We start from the raw sequence: 20,098 nt of genomic DNA on the forward strand, positions 1-20,098 counted from the left end.
CACATTGCTCCTCCTCAATCTGAGATTCAACTATCGTTCGGACCCTCCTCTCCAGTACCTTGGAGTAGACCTTTCCAGGGAGGCTGAGGAGTGTGATCCCCCTATAGATGGAACACACCCTCAGGTCACCCTTCTTAAAGATGGGGACCACCACCCCGGTCTGCCACTCCACAGGAACTGCCCCCGATGACCACGCAATGTTGCAGAGACGTGTCTACCACGACAGCCCTACAACATCCATTGCCTTGAGATACCAAGACGAACCTCATCTGCCCCTGGGCCTCCAGCAAAGGAGAGTGCCCAACCCCTCTCAAGTACTTGGGTTCCAGAGCCAATGCTATGTGTCGAGGTGAGTCCAACTATATCTAGCCGGTACCGCTCAACCTCTGCCACAAGCTCCTGCTCCTGATGGATGCATCACTTCATCTGCCTCTCTTCTTACCCTGATGCACCATCACTCTGAAACAAGGTCCATCTGGACTCATCAGACCAGTTTTAAATAATGAGTTGGACAGCTCTTAACCCAGTTTTAGTCGTGTGTCTGCATCTCCTTAGATGTTTTCTCTGCTTGATGCATGCCAATGATCTGAGCCAACAGACTAACATCTTTTCCACGACCACCAGATGTGTCTTTCCACACGTTTGTTTAGGCTGCTCATTGCACCAATTGGGGGTTAAAAAACTTGTTGCCAGCTGAAAGATGCCCATGAGGTCATTATCCAATAGGGTTAGGGTTCCTACCTGCGTATTAGTTAAATCCAGGTGGTGACTTTTTTTTGGAAGGGGGGGGGGGGGGGGGGCAGTGTATATTTCAAGTGAGACATTACACAATTAAACAGCAAAAACCAACAAGATTTTTCACTAAAAGCCATGCCAGTGCGTCCATTTTTTATGTCATCCAATGGGAGATATTACTTTAGTTTTTTTGTAATATAAAATAAAGGGTTTAGAAGCAGATAACAAGCTCAACAAGATCTACATTAAGTAATAAATAAAATAACAAATAATTAAAAAAAACATTTTATTGTATTCTGCACTATAAAACTTTGTTCTATGCCACAGAAAAAAATTATAGGATATATTTTTTCCATTGTGTTTTATGTGCTATTGTTTTTCATTTTCTCAGCAGCAGGTGACACTAGAAAACACCACAAGGGTCTGTGATCTCTATTGCTCTTGATGTTATTTTTATTTGGAAATCATCTAAGTTTCAAATGTAGTTTGAACAAGTGCTTTTTACTACTCTCACACCTGATACAGCAGCAGCCGCCAAAAGCAATAGGAGGAGACTGAAGTTGGAACAGACGGAAGTTAACTGGACAGTCTGTTACTGCTGTGGTGGAGATGAGGGGACAGATAATGAAAGAACAAACAGAACCACAGCAGACTGGATTTTGTAAAGAGAGCAAAGTTGGTGGAAATATAACCACCTACAGTTTTCCTCTCTGTGTGCACTATTAAAATAGCTTTGGATAAGTCAGCTGTATATTTGCAGTGATCTGAGCCCTGCACAGATCTGAAGAAGCACAAATGCTGCTCGACATAAAAATAAAATAACTAAGTGACATGTTGATTTTGTAACTTTCCTGCATCCTTATAAAGCTTTTAAAAATGATGCTAATGGGACATATTGGTTCATTAATGTTAAAGTAAAATTATAAATTTCTTGTTTAGATAATTCACATATTTGTTCCATTGTGTAAAGCAATGAGAACATCATATTTATCTGAAGCACCTTTAATTTAAAAAGTATGATGAATTTATAGCAGAAACTGATAAAATGCCACCCTAAAATTACAGCATAAACAACCTTTATGGGTAAACAGCAATTACACCCTGGTATAATAGGAAAATGGCTTAACAGTTTTTCATAAAGAAATGCAGCTCAAGCCTAGTCTACCTATTGTTTGTGTTATTATTGTGTAAACTATATCTGTGTCTTTTTTAACAAGGAAACTTGTTTGCATTCAAACATTTCTTAAAAGACAAACTTTGCTTTGTTGAACAAATAGAATAAACTGGGAGTGCCCCAGTTTGATTACAATCTTTAAACGGATGCACTTTAGACATAATAATGCAACAATGAATTAGAAACAAATCCTAGGCCTAATCTGTATTATTTACCAGTATAACCAGCAAATCACCATGCATCTTCAGAATACTGGAATCTGTTTTTTTTGGCCAGAAAGGCCCAGCTAGAACTGCTGTAAACCTTTGACCAACGATATATTTCAATGAGACTGAAGAGGCAGCGCTTTTTGATTCTTCATGTATAAGAGGCTGCATGGAAAGCTAATTATAGGAGGAAGCCAAAAGACGGATCGATAGCAGGGAAACATTAGCTGCCCCCAAGGAAAGGAGGGAGAGGGCTAGAAAAGGAGGAAGATGCATTAAATGGATATGCTGAGTGTTGGTGAGAAAAAAAAGCATGATTATAGGATGTAAAGATAAAGAAGTGGTGGAACGGCAAGGGTTGCCCACATCTTTCAGAGAGAATACATCAGTATCGTCTATCATAACATCAGTAGAAACATTATCTTCGGGACAACCAGGAGCCACAGGAGGGAGAAAGAGACTGTGCCGCTACCACCTGCATGCAAGCCTGACTAAACATTATCAATCATCTTGGCAACTTTTGTTAACAAACAGAAGATATGAAAACTCCAACTATGAAATGCATGCAAGCATCTGAGGCTTTGTTGGTGGTGTGTTAGATAAGTCTGGATGCAGTACGTGTGGTATGTAAACATGCGTGCTCGCTCTGCATGGTACTCACAGCTGCTACTCCAAGACTTGAGGAGAGATTTGATGCTGATCTCAAAGAAGACCGAATCCTGCAGGCTCAGCATGATGGCTCTCAAAACTCAGGGCTCATAAGGCACAATGTTCACTGGGTTCCTGTTATCATCTTATTTATGTCATTTAATAAAAAACATCTATGCATGTCACTTTTTTAAACATCCACCTCTCATACACCTTTGAGAGGTTTTTAGCAGCTACCAAACATAACACACCTCTCACCCAGTGGCTGAAAACACTCTACAGTAGACTGTTAAAGACAACATCCTGAACAAGTTTAAGGAGCTGCTGTGGAACAAGACACAAAAGGTGTCAAGTTTGTGCTTCTTAGCCTTTTGTTCACTAGTAGAAATGTACTGAAGGAAGGAGAGCACAGTTAAACAAGTATTCTGACCCACAGCCAGCTGCCCACTTGCCAGTCCAGAGAGTTCCTCATCTCCGTTTCAAAGAATTAACATCCAGAAAGTCAAAAACACTTAAAGTGCACAAGAACATCTAATCCTCATATGAGACGAAACAGACGCAAAGTAATCTTGGAAGTCTTAATGATCAGACATAGTCTTTCCGCTGTCCTCCTGAGTGTATGCCAGTCCTAGCCTGCTAGCACTGTCAGAAGCCCTCCCTCTCCTCCCCCAAATGTCTCTCCCTCTCTATTCGTTCATGAGTAGCCCCTCCTCTCTACAGCTAGCTATTGCTCTTTTACTGATGCTTGCTCGTTTCTCTTTAGAGAGAGAGAGAGAGAGAGAGAGAGAGAGAGAGACAGAGAGAGAGAGGAGAGAGACAGAGAGAGAGAGAGAGAGAGAGAGAGAGACAGAGAGAGAGAGAGAGAGAGAGAGAGAGAGAGAGAGAGAGAGAGAGAGAGAGAGAGAGGAGAGCGAGCTTGGTTGACAGCAAACACAGGGAGGTGGGAGTCGTGTGTGTGTGTGTGTGTGTGTGTGTGTGTGTGTGTGTGTGTGTGTGTGTGTGTGTGTGTGTGTGTGTGTGTGTGTGTGCTTGCGTGCGTGCGTGTGTGTGTGTGTGTGTGTGTGTGAAGGGGGTGATGTCATCAAAATGCTGCGAGTGTTCCCTGGCTGTGTTGCAGCATTGCATACGCATGTCAGAGCTACTACTGTGCTGCCTCCCCACTGGCCTATCAAAGCAACACTTCCTGTAAGCTGCACAGCAGGACTGGTGCATCATTTCTGACTGCAGTGGGGGGGAAAGGGAAGACTGAGATGAGAGAACAAGGAGTTAATAAACTGAACACAGAGAACACATTTAAACATGTTTTCCAACTCCTATTTTGACTTTTGAAAGAAACAAAGTAATTAAGAAGTAATTAAGAAGTAATTAAGAAGCATGTCTAGTTAACTGATGAGAATAAACCACGTCTTAGTGGTACTCTACCCATTTCTAACGGAAATTTGTTTTCCTAAATGTTGTTAACCATTGTGAAGTCATAGATATTATATCACTGCTGATCACAAAACACACTAACTATTGAACCTCTATCTTCAGCCTTCCTAAGAAAATTCTAAATGAGTAGGAATTAATTTCAGAGACATGTCCACTCACACATTTATCTTATAACTTAATCTTGTGTGGCTGGCGGCTAGTCCCGCCCAAGCAGAAGCCTAAAAACAGATCCACATGATACCCACTGATTAGTAGTGGGGAGCAGGATTCGTTTGGTTAACAAAATATTCTGAGGGAACTAGCCACAGAAGACAAATGCCCTTTGTCCTCTTCCAGTTTGGTCTTTATTTTTCTCTCGCCCTCCATCTCTCTGTCACATGTTCTTCGCTGCACAAGTTATGCAAAATGAGGCTGAGCTCACTGCAAACAAACAACACAAACAGATGCTTTGTCATGCCCTGGCTGGTGCAAGTGTGATGCAGTCTTCGATGTAAAACCCTGCATTGTGTAACACAACACAGATAAAGTTGTAGCTTTGAGCAATCGGACTTAACTATGTAGACAAGGTTCGTGTCATTTTAAACTTGGCTTAGTGAGTGGGATCATTTCCCAAAGTGACAGCTTAATAAAGACATGCTAATCACAAGTAGGAGTACTAGGCAGACTTCTCAATGTAAAACTATAAATATTAATAAATACATTACTGATACAACTATATTTGGGGAATTGTACTTTTCCTATTTCACACAAGGAACCTACAGAAGCATTAAGTAGCAGATGGCTGATACCATGTAAAACTAACCAACTCCAGGTGGACTTAAGGTACCATCTGCACAGAAACAGTGTTTAGTGAATACTAACAGCGATTTAAGAACACTTGCATGGTATATTTTTGAAAACAGGTTCCAGAAAGGAAAATAAGCTCCGTGTGTAATTCAAAACAACAATCATGGATCACTCGAGTTTGAATTGGTTAAGTTTTAACAGTCAGTTTGCTCATATACAGTTAAATATACAAATCTTTTAAAAAGCAGGCAACTTCATTCTCTTCTTGCTGTTTTTACTGGCCAAGTCCAACGTGCAAGCTTTAAGCTAAAGCTCCACACCTTGTTTCCTGTGTAAGTGTATTTGTGACAGCATAACAGCGTCACATACAGGCTCGGTGTAGTAGCAACACAATAGTGAGTTTTTCAGTGTTTTCGTGTGGATGAAGGCATATCTAGCAATTGTGTTGTGTTTAAGAGAATATTTTTAAAAACAATAGATGGTTCTGGATAAATCACTTATGTCTGGACAAGGTTTAAAACCCTTTCATCCATCCCATCCATTTTCAGCCACTTATCCTTGGTCGGGTCGCAGGGGCAGTAGCCTAAGCAGAGAGGCCCAGACTTCCCTCTCCCCAGCCACTTGGGCCAGCTCCTATGGGGAATCCCAAGGCGTTCAAACATAGTCTCTCCAGCGTGTCCTGGGTCTTCCCTTGGGTCTCATTCCAGTTGGACATGCTTGGTAAACCTCAGCAAGGAGGCGTCCAGGAGGCATCCTGACCAGATGCCCGAGCTACCCTCAACTGGCTCCTCTCGATGTGGCGGAGCAGCAGATCTACTCCAAACCCCTCCAGGATGACCGAGCTTCTCACCCTAACTCTATGGGAGAGGCCAGACACCCTGTGGAAAAAAATAACTTTGGCTGCTTGTATCCACGATCTCGTTCTTTCAGTCACTACCTAAAACTCGTAACCATATGAGGGTATAGGACATTTTAAAGATGTAGAAAAATCCTTATGAAGATGTGGAATACTCATTTAATCAACAACATTTGCAGTGGTCAATAGTAGGGATGAATGCCTAGTGTGTTGTATTCTGGGGAAGAAACACACCGGTGCACCATTATCAGGAACTAGAAGTGAGCCACATCACGGCTGAGCTTCAGATGGCAGGATTTGGAGTCTTAATTCATATTTGGACATCTTGCTTTGGATTGGCTAAAAGAAACATGACTAACACTCTGTTTACTTTGTAACGTTGATGTTTTATCTCCACAAACAACTCAAGCCTGGAGTAGGTACGACTAATTGCATGAGCATTTAAATTGCGGTGTGACAAATGGAGATTTTCTAATTGCAAAGGCTGCAATTTGACTGGCAGCGAGTGGTTAGCCCAATGCCAATATACACAGAAAAACCCATAGGTATGCTAATGCTAATATCGCCGATTACATTCTTACAAATGACGAATAATGAACGTGCCAAATGATTACAAATGGAGTCTAATAAAAAATAAAAACTGCCATTAATCATATAAGTACAGACAGATGTTTTAGTAAAACTAGAAAACCGCAAGATGCTTTAACTCCACTGAGTTTTGGCTAGCAGCTATGAACGTAACTGAACTACAGAAGCTCTGCATGGACAAGACGTCAAAAACTCCAAACACAAAAGACTTCAATAAACGGGACACACTTCTTTCCTGCAAATACATTTTTACAGTTGATGCTAATACCTATGCTCCTTCAAGGGATGTGGTCCTGGCTGCAAAGCATCACACCATCAAATACAAACTGTTGTCTTTAATTGTGAGTGTTAATGTTTATGTAGACAAATAAACTTGTTGATATGATATGTAGATAAATATGTAGATAAATAAACATGTTTATATTCAGTACAAGTTACATAGATGTTTTTGCTTCCATTAGTTGAAAAATATGAGAAAATAATCGTGAATTTAATCGCAATTGCAATATTGAAGAAAAAAATATCACAATTAGATTTCTTTCCAGAATCGTTCGGCCCTAGCCTGGAGGTTTTCTGCTTCATTGTGGAGTTGCTAATGCTAACAATTTGCTTCTACTAGCTGAGATGTTCTCTGCTGTTTCCTGGGCACTAAATTAACAACAGCTTTCCCACTGCGGCTCAAGATGGGTGAGCCCATGAATGTTAAGTGTGACGTAGATCTGTCAGACTTTTCTAGTCCTAGAGTTTCACCATTTTCTATCAGAAGCTATTGCAGGAGATAGGTGTAGGAGACTATTTTCATGTTCAGGCTGCATGAAACCCTCAGAATGACTGATTATAATCAGAAATAGTAATAAAAAATATTTTTCAGTCTTCTACACATTTAAATAGGTCTTTTTTCTATTGCATTTTGCCGTGGTTATGTTTACTTACATTGCTTGGATCTGCACCCTACGCAGCTGGCTGGTAAACCCACATTGTATTCTTCTTCACTATACATCTGAAAAACATTCAGGGCTGCAATGCGTGTCTGCAAACTGCTTAAGAAGTCCTCCTTTCCTGACGTCAGCAAATGCAGTTGGACTGTATCCTAAAACAAGCTGTTAGACATTAAAGTCGTTTAGCTGAAGCTGGCAGGACTAGGAGGAATGCACAGGTATAAGCCCAGACAAAGTCTGAAAACAAAACTAGAATCCGTGTTGTTATTATCAGCAAGCCAGTTAGTATAAAACCTGCAGGTATTGTTTCCTGTAAACGACTTCTGTTGTTTAAGGAATGCAGGACTGACATCATTTCCTTAAGACATTAAAGCTGGGAGATAGAACATTAGAGCAAAGGCAGCTGACGCAAGACCAGTACTTCAAATAAACATTATTACCAACTTCCTGGGAAGACGAGCCCACTGATCAAATAATCTGAACCAAATGCACAACTGAGGCTGGTTATAGCAGCTCTAATCACAAAGTGACCGACAGCTAGCCTCCCAGACAGCAGAGAATAGAGGAGCTTCTCTTAGGAGTCCACAGGGTGGAGGATGCATTTCCTGTCCTGGCCTCTCTGAAGGGCAATGGTGAGAACAATAATCGATAGATGCTGTAATTCAATCCCTGATCTCCGGAGTGAAGCATGGGCTGCAGAGGACACAACATTTAGATCCATCACAGCAACACTATTCTATAACAAGTAATGTTTCTCCTGTCCGAGTCTGGAGCTACATGTTTCATGTTTTTATAGCACATTTAGAGCAAAATACTGTATCATAATATTTTTTATTTTCTTTCAAAACAACAAAGATACGGCTCAACTGAACCATGTTTACTATGTAAAAAGCTCTAAAGCTATGACTCATAAATCAAAACAAATATAAAAACACTAGAAAGAACCAGACAAGCTCAAATTCAAAGATCAATTCAGAGAAAAAAGAAATTCCATCTTCTGATTTGCCTCAGATAAATTTAGCAAAGAATCATTCCCAAGTCATAAGACGCTCCTACCCAATAGAGCATACAAGTCTACTCAGTCGGAATATTAACACTAAACAAAATGCAGAAACTAATAATGTGAACTTAACAGATTTATTTTTTGAGATGCTTAATACAATTTAGTGTTTTGGTCCTCATAATAATTCACATTAATCTCCCCAACCCTCAAACTTTTACATTTTAAGCTGAAGCCCTAGAGGGGGTTCCTGACTGAAGTTGACTAGTTAAGTTTGTCCAGTTTGTCTGGATTGACACCCTTAAGATAGAAATCCCATTATAGAAGTACAAGCCTGCAATTCACCATACGGTTGTGTCATATGCTCAAAACGCTCCCTAGTCCCCAACAGAACCCTTTCCCTTTCCATAAACCTTCAACAGCAGATAAGTTCCATCAATGGGATCACTGTTGCTAAACAAAACTAAAAGTATCTGATTACAGAATAATCTGATTACAGAATAATTTGAACTGCAGGGGCAACTAAAGAGCATTTTCTCTGAGACACACAGCTCTACCATCCACTAGCAGCTGAACATGTAAACATTAGCTGACATTCACAACTCAAAACTGACTGTTTGGTTTTTTAATTGGACATAGAAACTATTCTAGATTAATCTGAAACAACTATGGTTCAATCTAGGTTTTCAATTGTTATAACTAAACGAACAGCCAATGAAAATGGCAGCAAAAATACGCAAAAAAGGCAACAAAACTAAATGACTAATTCTTCCCCATTCCCCAAGGGGTGTCCTATTGGCAAAGATAAGATTCTTGTCTCATAATCCATCAACTGAACATGATCCAGAGTAAATGTAAATATACACCACACTCAAAGTAAACAAACTACTTATAACAGGTGCATTCATCCCAAGGGCGTCGGACAAGACCAAAAAATGCAGGGGAGGGTGAAGGGTGCAGAGCCACACCTGTTGCAGTGACACCAGGAAGGTATTTGGCTCGTTTGGCTTTACTCAGATGTGGTTTGTGAAGCACTTTTAATTATATAAGATTATAGGTACATTATGTAAGAATTTTACAGTGAAATAATAACAAAAGTTGATGCAAGACTTTCGTATGGCTTCGAGGAGATTCTGGTCCACCATTCTGCACCTCAGGAGGGAAAAGCAGTGTGCTACCAACACTGTTTACAGCGGTGAAGGTGTGCTGCTGACTCTACTCGGGAGGTTGTGAATCGGTGGGCGGAATACTTCGAAGGCCTCCTCGATCCCACCTGCACATATTCCCATGAGGAATCGGACTCTGGGGACTTTGGGTTGGACTCTCCGTGGGGGGTACTCCAGGAGTATGTGGTAGCAGATTAGAGCTGAAACAACTAATCGATTTAATCGATTATAATCGATTATTAAAATAGTTAACAACTTTTTTAGTCATCGATTAGTTGTTTAATAATCATATTTTACCGCATAAAGTCTATTTTTACCACAATCTGACATCGGTTACAATCTGTTAAATTTGCCGCCAGTGTGTGGCAGTAATGAGCCACTGATCTACCAGTGGAGCCGTAGAAGAAGAAACGAGCCAATAAGTGCCCTCGGTTTTCACGATGTAACACGCTACTGACGCTCATCTTGCTGCGAGAGATGGCAGAACAAGAAGAAATGCGGAAGAAAAATAGAAGAGACAAAACTGAAGAGAAACCCCAGACAAAAACCTCACGAGTATGGGAGCACTTCACTCTAGATGCCTTGTAAAGACGGGTGACCTGCAAAATATACAAAAACCATCTAGCATGGCACGGAAGCACGACGTCCCTAAGTGAACATTTGAGACGAAAACATGTGGGGGCTGATGCAGCAGAGGAAAGTCCGGTAAGTAACAGAAAATAAACAAGCTAACGCAGACCAAATTTGGGAGCTGAGTTCGTTATAGTGGATGTTAAACATGTTTTTTTTTGCCGCGTCAGTCCACGTTGTTCTACTTCTGATTGACTAGATGCAATCGTGAATCTCCTCCGTGTTGTGAATCATGCGCTTGCCAAATTTAGCACGTCTGTTTATAAGAATGTTCTCGTTAAGAGAAAAACGGCACAAACCCATAACTATGTTCCTCATTCAAAAAAGGACAACTCCGCGGAGAAAAATATACAGACGAGCTGTGTCCAGGTGAATATAACGCGGCATAGTTGTACGCTTTCAATTTTTAAATACAGGAGAAATTCAGAAAGTCACTTTTTTTTTTACTATTAAAAGGCTGTTTTACTATCTAACACTGTAAAACGCCTGACAACACATTTTTGTCAAAATAAATGATCACTGTATATTGTTAATTAATTCAAATAATGTAATATTGATTTAGTGTTGTAGTGTGTGTGCTGCTTTATTTTATATGTGTACTTATTTCAGTCTATTTGTGTTTCTTATGCAGAAAAAAACAAGCAACGATGGACAACTACATGGGGAACAAGACACTCACCCCCCAGCAATGCATACCACTTACAAACTCTATTCTAGATTCTACATTATTTTTTATGGAATTTACCTCTTATATTTTGATGCCAAAAAATTATTCTGGGCTGGTATTTTGCACTGTTTAGCTCATTTTACACCGCTGACTGTGTTCATGTGCAATAAAATAGATTGCAGTCAACTGCACAATTCTCTTATGTTTTTCTTTTTCTTAACTGAAATGTATTCATCACTTGTATAGGTTAAATAGCTAAATAATAACAAACCGATTAATCGAAAAAAAATAAATCGACAGATTAATCGATTATGAAAATAATCGTTAGTTGCAGCCCTATAGCAGATCCTTTGATTCGGGCTGTTAGGTCTCTGTATGACTGTTGTCAGAGCTTGGTCTGCATTGCTGGCAGTAAGTCGAGCTCGACTACACAATAATAGCATGAGATGACCGGTAAACAGTGTAAGATAACCTGTATGCTCCACAGAAATACAACTCAGCACAAAGATGGTGGTGTTTTTGGACATTCTGCTCAGTTTTATGGCTTTTGTCCGACTCTGAACCAGGAAATGGCTGCAGGCAGTGAAGCAGCAGGCAGAAAACTCCTGAGCAATCAGTGACTCCGCTCCTTAGCCAATCAGTGGCAATGCTGGCCTGATTCAGCCTCGTCAGGAACCTCAACAAACTGATCTTCAAAAGTGTGGTCGGGCTGAGCTGGTTAACTTGTGATTTGGCTTTTTCCCCCACCAATCCTCATCAATTTTGTTTGTTCCCAGATGAAATTCACATTTGCTTTTGGGTTTTGGGTGTCTGGGGGACTCAAAGCTCAAAATGAGATTGCAGAGCCTGTGGGTGATTTTTTTTCTCATTTGAAGGCTTGTTAAGAAGAATTGCCCAATCAGCTGAAGGGATATGAGGAAAAGTAGTCCAATAGTCCCAAATAAAACGTCTAACATGAAGAGATCAGAAAAACGTTATTACAAGGCCAATTATACTTGTTTACCGGACCATCAAAATCTGAGAAATCCCACACTAAAAGAATTCTTTAAATACCATGATAGCTTTAACTCATTCACTGCCACTGATAACTAAAGTCGTCATTTTAGATCCAACCGTTTACTGCATTTTTTTACTGTTTGGGCATCGGAACGAGCCCCCGCGCCAGAGAACAAACATCTCAGCTCTGAAGCCGATCTTCATCCGCATACGTCACACGTCTAGGGTTGTCACGGTATGAAAATGTAACCTCACGGTTATTGTGACCAAAATTATCACGGTTTTCGGTATTATCGCGGTATTTTTTAAACGGTGTTGCATATGTTCAGAAAGCATTGATAGTCCTGTTCTACACAAACTGAAATAGTTCTGAAAAGGTTTAACAGTGTTTATTAAACCTAAAATAACACAAAGCCTTAGCAAAAGTGCAACTTTTCACAAGTAAAGGAACAAATAGCTTATTTTTCTGGAACATGTTACAGTAGTCAGTGCAGGTTTAAATTATACAAATCCAAACATTCAAAACATAAACAATATGTAAACAAATCAAAGAAACACCACTTGTTTTCTCATATACTTGTTTTCTTCATTATCAAAATGAAAATCTAAAACTCCAGTCCACACTTGACTTGAGCACTGTACAAGTCAACCTTTAAAAAATATGTATTTAAAATAAATAGCCACTTTAAAAAAATTACTAAAATAACTACTACACTATGTAATCAAATCCAAATGTTCAAGTATAAATGGCATTGAATAAGTAAACAAATCCATGACAAGGAACTAATTGTATATTTCTCTTCATCATCAACAAATAAGATGCTTCATCCAGCAACAGGGTGTCCGTGACACGGTTTAAATGCTGGCAGAGGACGCTGCGGCTACAGTATATAGTGACTCGTTGCATTCTCCCTCAACCAAAAGTCCTCACGTCATGCATTTCAGCTAAAATGCTAATGTTATCTTACCTTGCACTGGCTGTGGAGACGTGGGTGATCGTCACGCAGATGTGCCATGAGATTTGAAGTGTTGCTGCCTTCTGCAGACACTTGTTTCCTGCACGTTCTGCAAACGGGATAGCCGTCTTCTATTAACTGTCCCTCAGCATTTTTCAGAAATCCCAAATATGCCCATACTTCCGATTTAGTCTTCTTTGAGGGCTGATGGATGTCCTGGGCGCTGCCGTCGCCTCCTTCGGCCATTATTTCAGCTTCAAAGTTTTGGTGCCGTTGCAAATTAAAAAGTGCGTGTGCGCGCAGCGGGAACTTCAGCTGAAGCGACGGTGGCTGGTAAGGGTCATCGCGCCGAAACCGCGGCCACGGTAAACCCACCGAGATAATATAGTTTTTTAAAAACTGGACGGTTATTTTTATTGTCAACTTTTTTACCGGGGTTTACCGCTATACCGGTTACCGTGACAACCCTACACACGTCACATGATCAGGAAGCAGAACATCCATGTGTTAGGAGATCGTTTTGGGACGCTGCTGTTAGGGCTGTCGCGGTAACCGCAAAAATGAAATATCGCAATATGAAGAAGCCCACCGCGCTGCATCATGGGCCACCGCGATTACTGAACTTGGTTCAACTCAATGATGCATGTTGAGAAGGATGGCTGCACTGGTATCAAAACGAAACGTCACTTCGCTCCTTTGGGAGCACTTTGGTTTTCAGTACGTCAGCTGCTGCGCAGCCAGAGTCCTTGGCCGAGGCAGAGCTGCTACCAGCGGCAAAAAAATAATAATAAACGCTCGGAGACCTGCTGAAGTCCCGGACAAGCACTGCTTCTGCAACCGTCCCGAAGAGAGTTTGAGCCGAGCTGGAGCTCACTCGCTACCTGCAGGAGGAATGCAACCGGGAGAGATTCCCTTTGCTCGCCAGAGTCGCACACAAGTACGTGTGCGTTAGTGCAACGAGCGCACCATCCGAGAGGGTTTTCAGTGTTGCTGGAAATGTTGCCCCCCCTCTCAGATCCTGTCTCAAACCGTATATGGTTAACATGCTGGTTTTGCTTGTAAGTAACAAGGACGTGACCGAGCTATAAATCACCGTCATTCGTGTGTGTGAAAGTGAAATTATAGTGCGCCCGCCACCCGGCGCGCGCGCCCGGTACATGTAATTTTTTTATGCTTGATTTTAAACAACTAAACAACATGGGGACTTGTTTCTTATTTGTTAGATGCTGTAGCCAAATTTGCATTTAAAAGTTTAACCTCCTGAATTTTGTTGTCTTTAAGTTCAGTCGGACTCCGACTGTCGGAGAAACAAACGTTACTGCGATCTGTGTTGTTACTGCCCTTTGATCTGCATTCAGTAAAGTGTTATTAAAGAAGGCATGGCAATTTTAACCTTTTTTAAATGTGTAAACCTTATGTTTAGATAGTACTGCAATAAAAAAAAGAAGTGCTGCAATAATATCGCACACCGCAATATTAAGCCACCCTGAATCACCGCAGGAGGAATTCCTCAACCGCGACAGCCCTAGCTGCTGTAAAAAAAAGTGAGGCGCGAACCGGAAAAGCATCTGCCGATCACAATTCGACAGCGGATTACGAAAGAACGGATAAAGCTCGAAACACGGGGATCCTTCCTGATGTAAGAGGTGAGTCTCTGCTTTGTTTTAGTTGTTTTGGCGTCGACATCATCCTAGTGCGCAACGTTCTGTCACTCTTAAAAAAACTGTGAGAAACGTTGGCAGCGAAGGCCTTTAGCGATCAGGAAACAGCTGGCAGTGAATGAGTTCATAAAACCCAAGGTTGTTGGTGAGATCCAACGCTCATTTTAATCCTTCCAATTTATGTAACAGCTCCAATTTTTTTAATTTTTTAATATGCAACCCAGTATAAACAAAAATGTTGCCAAAGTTGTTTTTAAAAAATGTATTTATATGTTATGAAACAACATGAAGGTGTGAGAATTGGTGGGTGTGTCTGAGGTCATGCCTGTAACCAGTCAGTAAACATCTCAGTAGCAGTTGACCTGAGCTGGAGGTGAGATATTTAGGCTCCAAGTTCTATCTAAAGAAACAGAGACAAAAATACGTACAACAAACTGAAATAAACAACAGATTCTATATGTGAATGTAGCTCGCAGTTATCAGCATTCGTTAGAAAAACAGAGAGGAAATATGAAAATGAAATGGTTTAAACTTCCAACCCTTCATGAGTCTGCATATTACGTGTCATCTAATAAAACTGACAAACTTACATAAGTAAACAAAAAGCAGTAACAAACACCATGTAACTGCATCAGTATTGCCCACTTTGTATTCCCCCATTATTGGAAAAGGGTTTTGTAATGAAATAATAATACCAAAGTATTTTTAAGTGAAAGATTCACAATAAGTTTGACCTAAATAGTTGAACCTGGTTCTATCATATAAAGCATTATAAAGATCTGGAACATGTGCTTTTAACATTCCAACTATTTAAAATCTAATAATTTATGTATTGATTATGTTAAAATATCAAAAATATCAGTACGGTAGAAAACTCCAAATAAATGGCGAATCAGTAGAAAAATTCATGTACAAAAATTGTGACTTTAGTAATATTTTTCCTGCGTTTTTCTTCATGCAGGCATGCAGGCCATCCTAGTAAAAACTGAAGACGAGTGCTAAACAGAAAGAAGGCCCCACCTCAAATGCCATTCCTAGCTTATTGAGAAAATAGCACTTCACTGTCTTAAATATGTCTTAGTTTCTCTGTCATGTGGGAATCACATTGTAGCTTACAATGCTTTACTCAATAATGTCACTTATGAAAAAAAGAAAAAAAGAAAAAAGGCCATGATGTTCTCCAATTATTTATTTATTTATTTACACACACACACACACGTTTTTTCTGCCGTTCTCTTTCTTATGCGTGTTTCACACAGATGCACACAAATTAGCTCCTCCGCGAGACAGAGCAAGTATGGGGGAGGGGTGCACCCAGTAGTGATGTGACATTCACGAACGAATGGTTCTCCAGTAACAAACCTCTCCGAAAGTTGGTAAAGCGCACCTGCTCAAACCCCACCCACCGCTGTGACGGACGTAGGAGGAACCCTACCAAACACCGTGTGCCCTCACGGACACCGGAGGAATACGTTGCTCTTCATCGATGATCCAAACAATTGTTTGTTGCATCGGCATCAATATTGGTATTGGCCCATGTTAGTCATTTTTTAACATATCGGTATCGGTTCCATAAATACAACCGGGCCGATATTAACAACCGATATTTTTTTTCTATCTCGTCTCCATTTGTTTGCCTGTTTCAGAGGGTGAGGGGGGTGATGTGTGATTGTTTAGTCAAGTGAACAGTGAATGAAATCATCTCAGAACCATAAATGTGTGTGTTGTGTGTACATAATAATGTAAATTCAACTTTAATCATTTTCATTCTATACAAAATCTGCTGATTTTAGAATCATTAATGTCAGCATATCGATATCGACAAATATCGGTTATCGGCCAAAACAGTGATCTTAATATCAGATCTTGGTATCGGCCCCAAAATGCCATATCGGTGCATCACTGATGTGTGTGTGTGTATGTATATATATATATATGTTTATGTTTATTTATTTGGCAGACGCTTTTATCCAAAGCGACTTACAACTTATAACCTATAGGGCATGTCGTGATCTGTGGGGGAAACCGGAGTACCCGGAAGAAAACCCACACATGCATGAGGAGAACACGCAACTCCACGCAGAAAGGTCGCAGCCGAGTCTCGAACCTGCAACCTTCGTGCTGCGAGGCAACAGTGCTAACAACTGTGCCACCATGCAGCCCTTACATACATGCACACACACATATATACATACATATATATATATGTGCGTGTGTGTGTGTGAGTGTGTGTACACACACGCACACACACTATATATTGCTTTATATTGGTCATCAGAAAAAAAAATTATGCAACTAACAATGATCAGTATTAAAAACCCAAATCAAAAATTCTAAAATAAAAACTGAATAATTACCTCAAATTAACTGTTAAGACTAAATACTAACTGAACAGATTCAAAAGCTCTAAAGTAAAGTGTGTTTATGTGGGTTGTTGTGGTTAGCCTGACTAGTTCTTTACTCAGATACCAACAGGTACGGTGAGTTTAGCAGGAGTTTGAGTCATGCTTTAGCCACGAGCAAACAGGTACGCCAGCATGCTCCGACAGGTAGCACAGCAAAACAGATTTGGAGATACTGATGAAAGTTATCATCTTATTGCATCAAACTCAATGGTCTTGACCTACATAAACATGTATGTGTGCATGCATGTAAGCCTTTAGCTGCTGCCTCAACTAAAACTATTTCTACTCTTAACTCGTGCTCTCTGAAAAGCGTCAGAATGCAACAGAATAATAGATTATCAGATACAAATCTCCCACCAAACGTGACTCACAAAGATGAACACTATGATCCTAATTAATATAGATTTATTGTTCTATTACCTTTACATCTACACAAATTCTTACTGGCCAATTTAAACGAAGAAGAGTACAAACACCAAATGTGCTGCCATTTTAAAATGTACCTAGACACAATATAGTCAACATAATCTAGCATTAATTAAACCTTAATGAGATAACAGCAGGTTCTATTTTGATTTTATATCACATCCTTTTTATGCATCATGTGCATGACAAGAACCATTTTATTGCATGTGGGCAAAACAAACAACAAAATAGAACCAAAGGGGTTTTGAAGTGATTTTTTCTTTGATGGTTCCTGAGTTAAGTGACCTGGAAGTATCCGATGGCAGCCCCGTTAAGAGTAGATTAACCTTTTCAAATGCTTTGCAAAGGAGCTTCAATGCTTGCTTTCAGTGCGTCCTTCAGCACAGGAAAAACTCAGTCTTCATCTTTAAAAGATTAGGAAGTTGATTTGTCATGGCAGACCAACATTTTAGATTATTTGATTTTTAAACAGATGTACATGTTATTCAATTAAAAACCTGTGGGTAAGATGGCAAACACCGATATTAACACAACTTTTCATAGTTCACGGTGTGGGGGACATAAGAATGACTTTTTGAGTTTTCTACCCAACTCTGGAACACGACGAGCAGCAAGGTGCTACGCAGAACAAAAGCAAAGTTCTGATATGATCAACTTTTACTGTTTTTAGTTGAGGAAAACGCGTGTTGACAGTAAACAGAAGGGCTGAAAACAGTGTCAGCAGCCATGATTCTTTTAGAGCTCAGCCACTTGTAAATTAAAACCGCAGAGAAGTTTTAACTGAAATCTTGATGTCTCAAACTCATTAAACAAATGGAGAACAATTCAAATACTTTATGTGCAGTTTGACATAGCATGAAATCACTTAAATAATATTAAATAAAAAATACTAAAGGACTATTTTCTGCTAATTGCTGTAAGCATCTTTTTTTTTTTTTTTTTTTACTTTACAGGTTTATTTTCTTTGTAATAACCTGACTGAACTCAGTACTCTTCAGCACCCTTCCTACGTCTTTTAGGGCTCCAACTCCACTTTGTCTGATTGCTGTTTATTATTTGGACAAGTCTTTAGTTTGAGGAGGGGGCCAGCTAACCAAACAAACATGTTTTGTTGGCACTCACTTCAAGATTGGGTCTGATGATCAGATGACCATTGTTCCTTCTTCTGACATAACCCCACTCTGAAAAACTCCTTTAGCAATGCTCGAAATCTTATGAAATGAGTAATATAAGTAGATAAACTGAATCTAAATTCTTGATTACTTTGTGCTGATAACTGCTTTTAAAGCTTACTCAAGGTGGTTATTTAAACCAACTATGCCTTCCTTTTGAAGATTTGTCTTAATCCAGCTGAGACTGAGCAGCCATTTAACAGTCTTGCTATTTTGCAACGTTTCTATGTCTGTGTTTGCATTATCAAACACAGAGCAGGACACACACCTAAGACAAATTGACATTTAGGCTTTGGTGGAGCACAAAGCTAATCTAACTTGGTGGTAATCAGAAAATAAAATACAGTACTACAAAGTTGCATTCAGTACTGTGGTAATGTCTACACAGTCAGTCAGCATCAAACTATTTTAATTACATACAAGTAGAGATCTACTCTGTCATTTCCAAAAGGCACCTATACAGCAACAACTGGGTCAACCCAGTTAACCCACCATTAGTAAGTGCTTTCGGTACCTTTGACGCGGGTTTGAGGTCTGGAGGAGCTCAATCTTGAATGAACTTTAATCACTGGGTCTACTGGATCTTCTTCGATGGTCTGTCCCATGGTGAGCAGACCCAGTCTTTTCATGCGAAGGAGTCGTGGACCCGACTCTTTGGGTAAGATTACCCCATGTTCAACAGGTGCCTCCCCTGAGATCACGGCTGGAACCAGGCTCTTAAGAAAATCCATTTTAGCGGAACTTTTAAAGATCTCTCACTCTGGTGAGAAGTAAGAACACCTGTGCCGCACCATGCAGCCACACAAACGACCCGTCTGCTCGATCTGCCCCATTTACAGAGAAGCAGGCAAAAGAGTCCAGTGCCTGTGTCGAGTGTTTACTGGCATGCAGCGGAGCTACAATTACACTGCATCGGGGCATATATCTGCAGGCCCATACTCACTAAAACACACACACGGTCTCTAAAGTTTCTCAAAGAGGTGAAACTCACGAGGCAACATGACACCTCCTTCAATGCAGCATTACCTGCCCGTTCAGGGTAAAGAGAAAGCAAAAATGCAAGGCTCTTTCCACAGGTTGTGATGTAACTGAGAGTGGGCCGGGCTAAGTGTAATGCCAGGCCCTATCTGGGGTGGGACAACAGCATGTTTGACAGGAGATAACACAACCCAGGCTACCAGCCAATCATAACAGCAATGAGGGTGGCCACACCTTTCTGGCCTGTGTTGTTAAGTCAGAGACCAAGAAAGGAACAGGAAGACTGACAGACACCAGAAGTAGGAAATCTTCGTGGAGCTGACTTGACTTGTCTGCCTGCATTTACTGATAATACTTATCAAAGTTAAAATATTGTCACTTGTTTGTATTTCCACATAAACAAAAGTTTCCTGTTTGTTTTCTTGCTGCATTTGTTAAATATCGAGAGCACCCTTTGCCTGGCTTTCACTTCTGCTTGACTTTGCAGAGCTATTAATAAAAACAAATAATAGCAGAATGGTAAAAGTGATGGTGTCTGGGAAACGGAGCTGTGCGCTCTGCTTAGCTGCACAGCTTGTACCTGCAGCAAATTCAAACCCTTGCAAGAATCACCTTCTAGCAGACTCAGATGGAGTACACTGTCCTGATGCTTTTGGAAAGCTCACCGCCTAAAGAAATC

At 40.4% G+C, this 20,098-nt stretch overlaps 1 protein-coding gene across 3 annotated transcripts in view; it reads right to left on the minus strand.

Annotated features, from left to right (window-relative positions):
- fryl (furry homolog, like) overlaps window positions 1-19,404 on the minus strand; it is an 81,653-nt gene extending 62,249 nt beyond the window's left edge. For 2 of the 3 annotated variants that reach the window (XM_015975627.3, XM_015975618.3), the window contains exon 1: window positions 18,956-19,404. In XM_015975627.3, coding sequence (XP_015831113.3) covers window positions 18,956-19,172 — 217 coding nt within the window. In that variant the 5' untranslated portion in view covers window positions 19,173-19,404. Of the gene's footprint in view, window positions 1-2,776; window positions 3,080-18,955 lie in introns of those variants that run through there. The other variant, XM_015975626.3, reaches the window with a different exon arrangement.
- Window positions 19,405-20,098: the final 694 nt, after the last annotated feature.

The sequence above is a fragment of the Nothobranchius furzeri genome, chromosome 8, assembly GCF_043380555.1.
Source record: "Nothobranchius furzeri strain GRZ-AD chromosome 8, NfurGRZ-RIMD1, whole genome shotgun sequence".
NCBI classification, from domain to species: domain Eukaryota; kingdom Metazoa; phylum Chordata; class Actinopteri; order Cyprinodontiformes; family Nothobranchiidae; genus Nothobranchius; species Nothobranchius furzeri.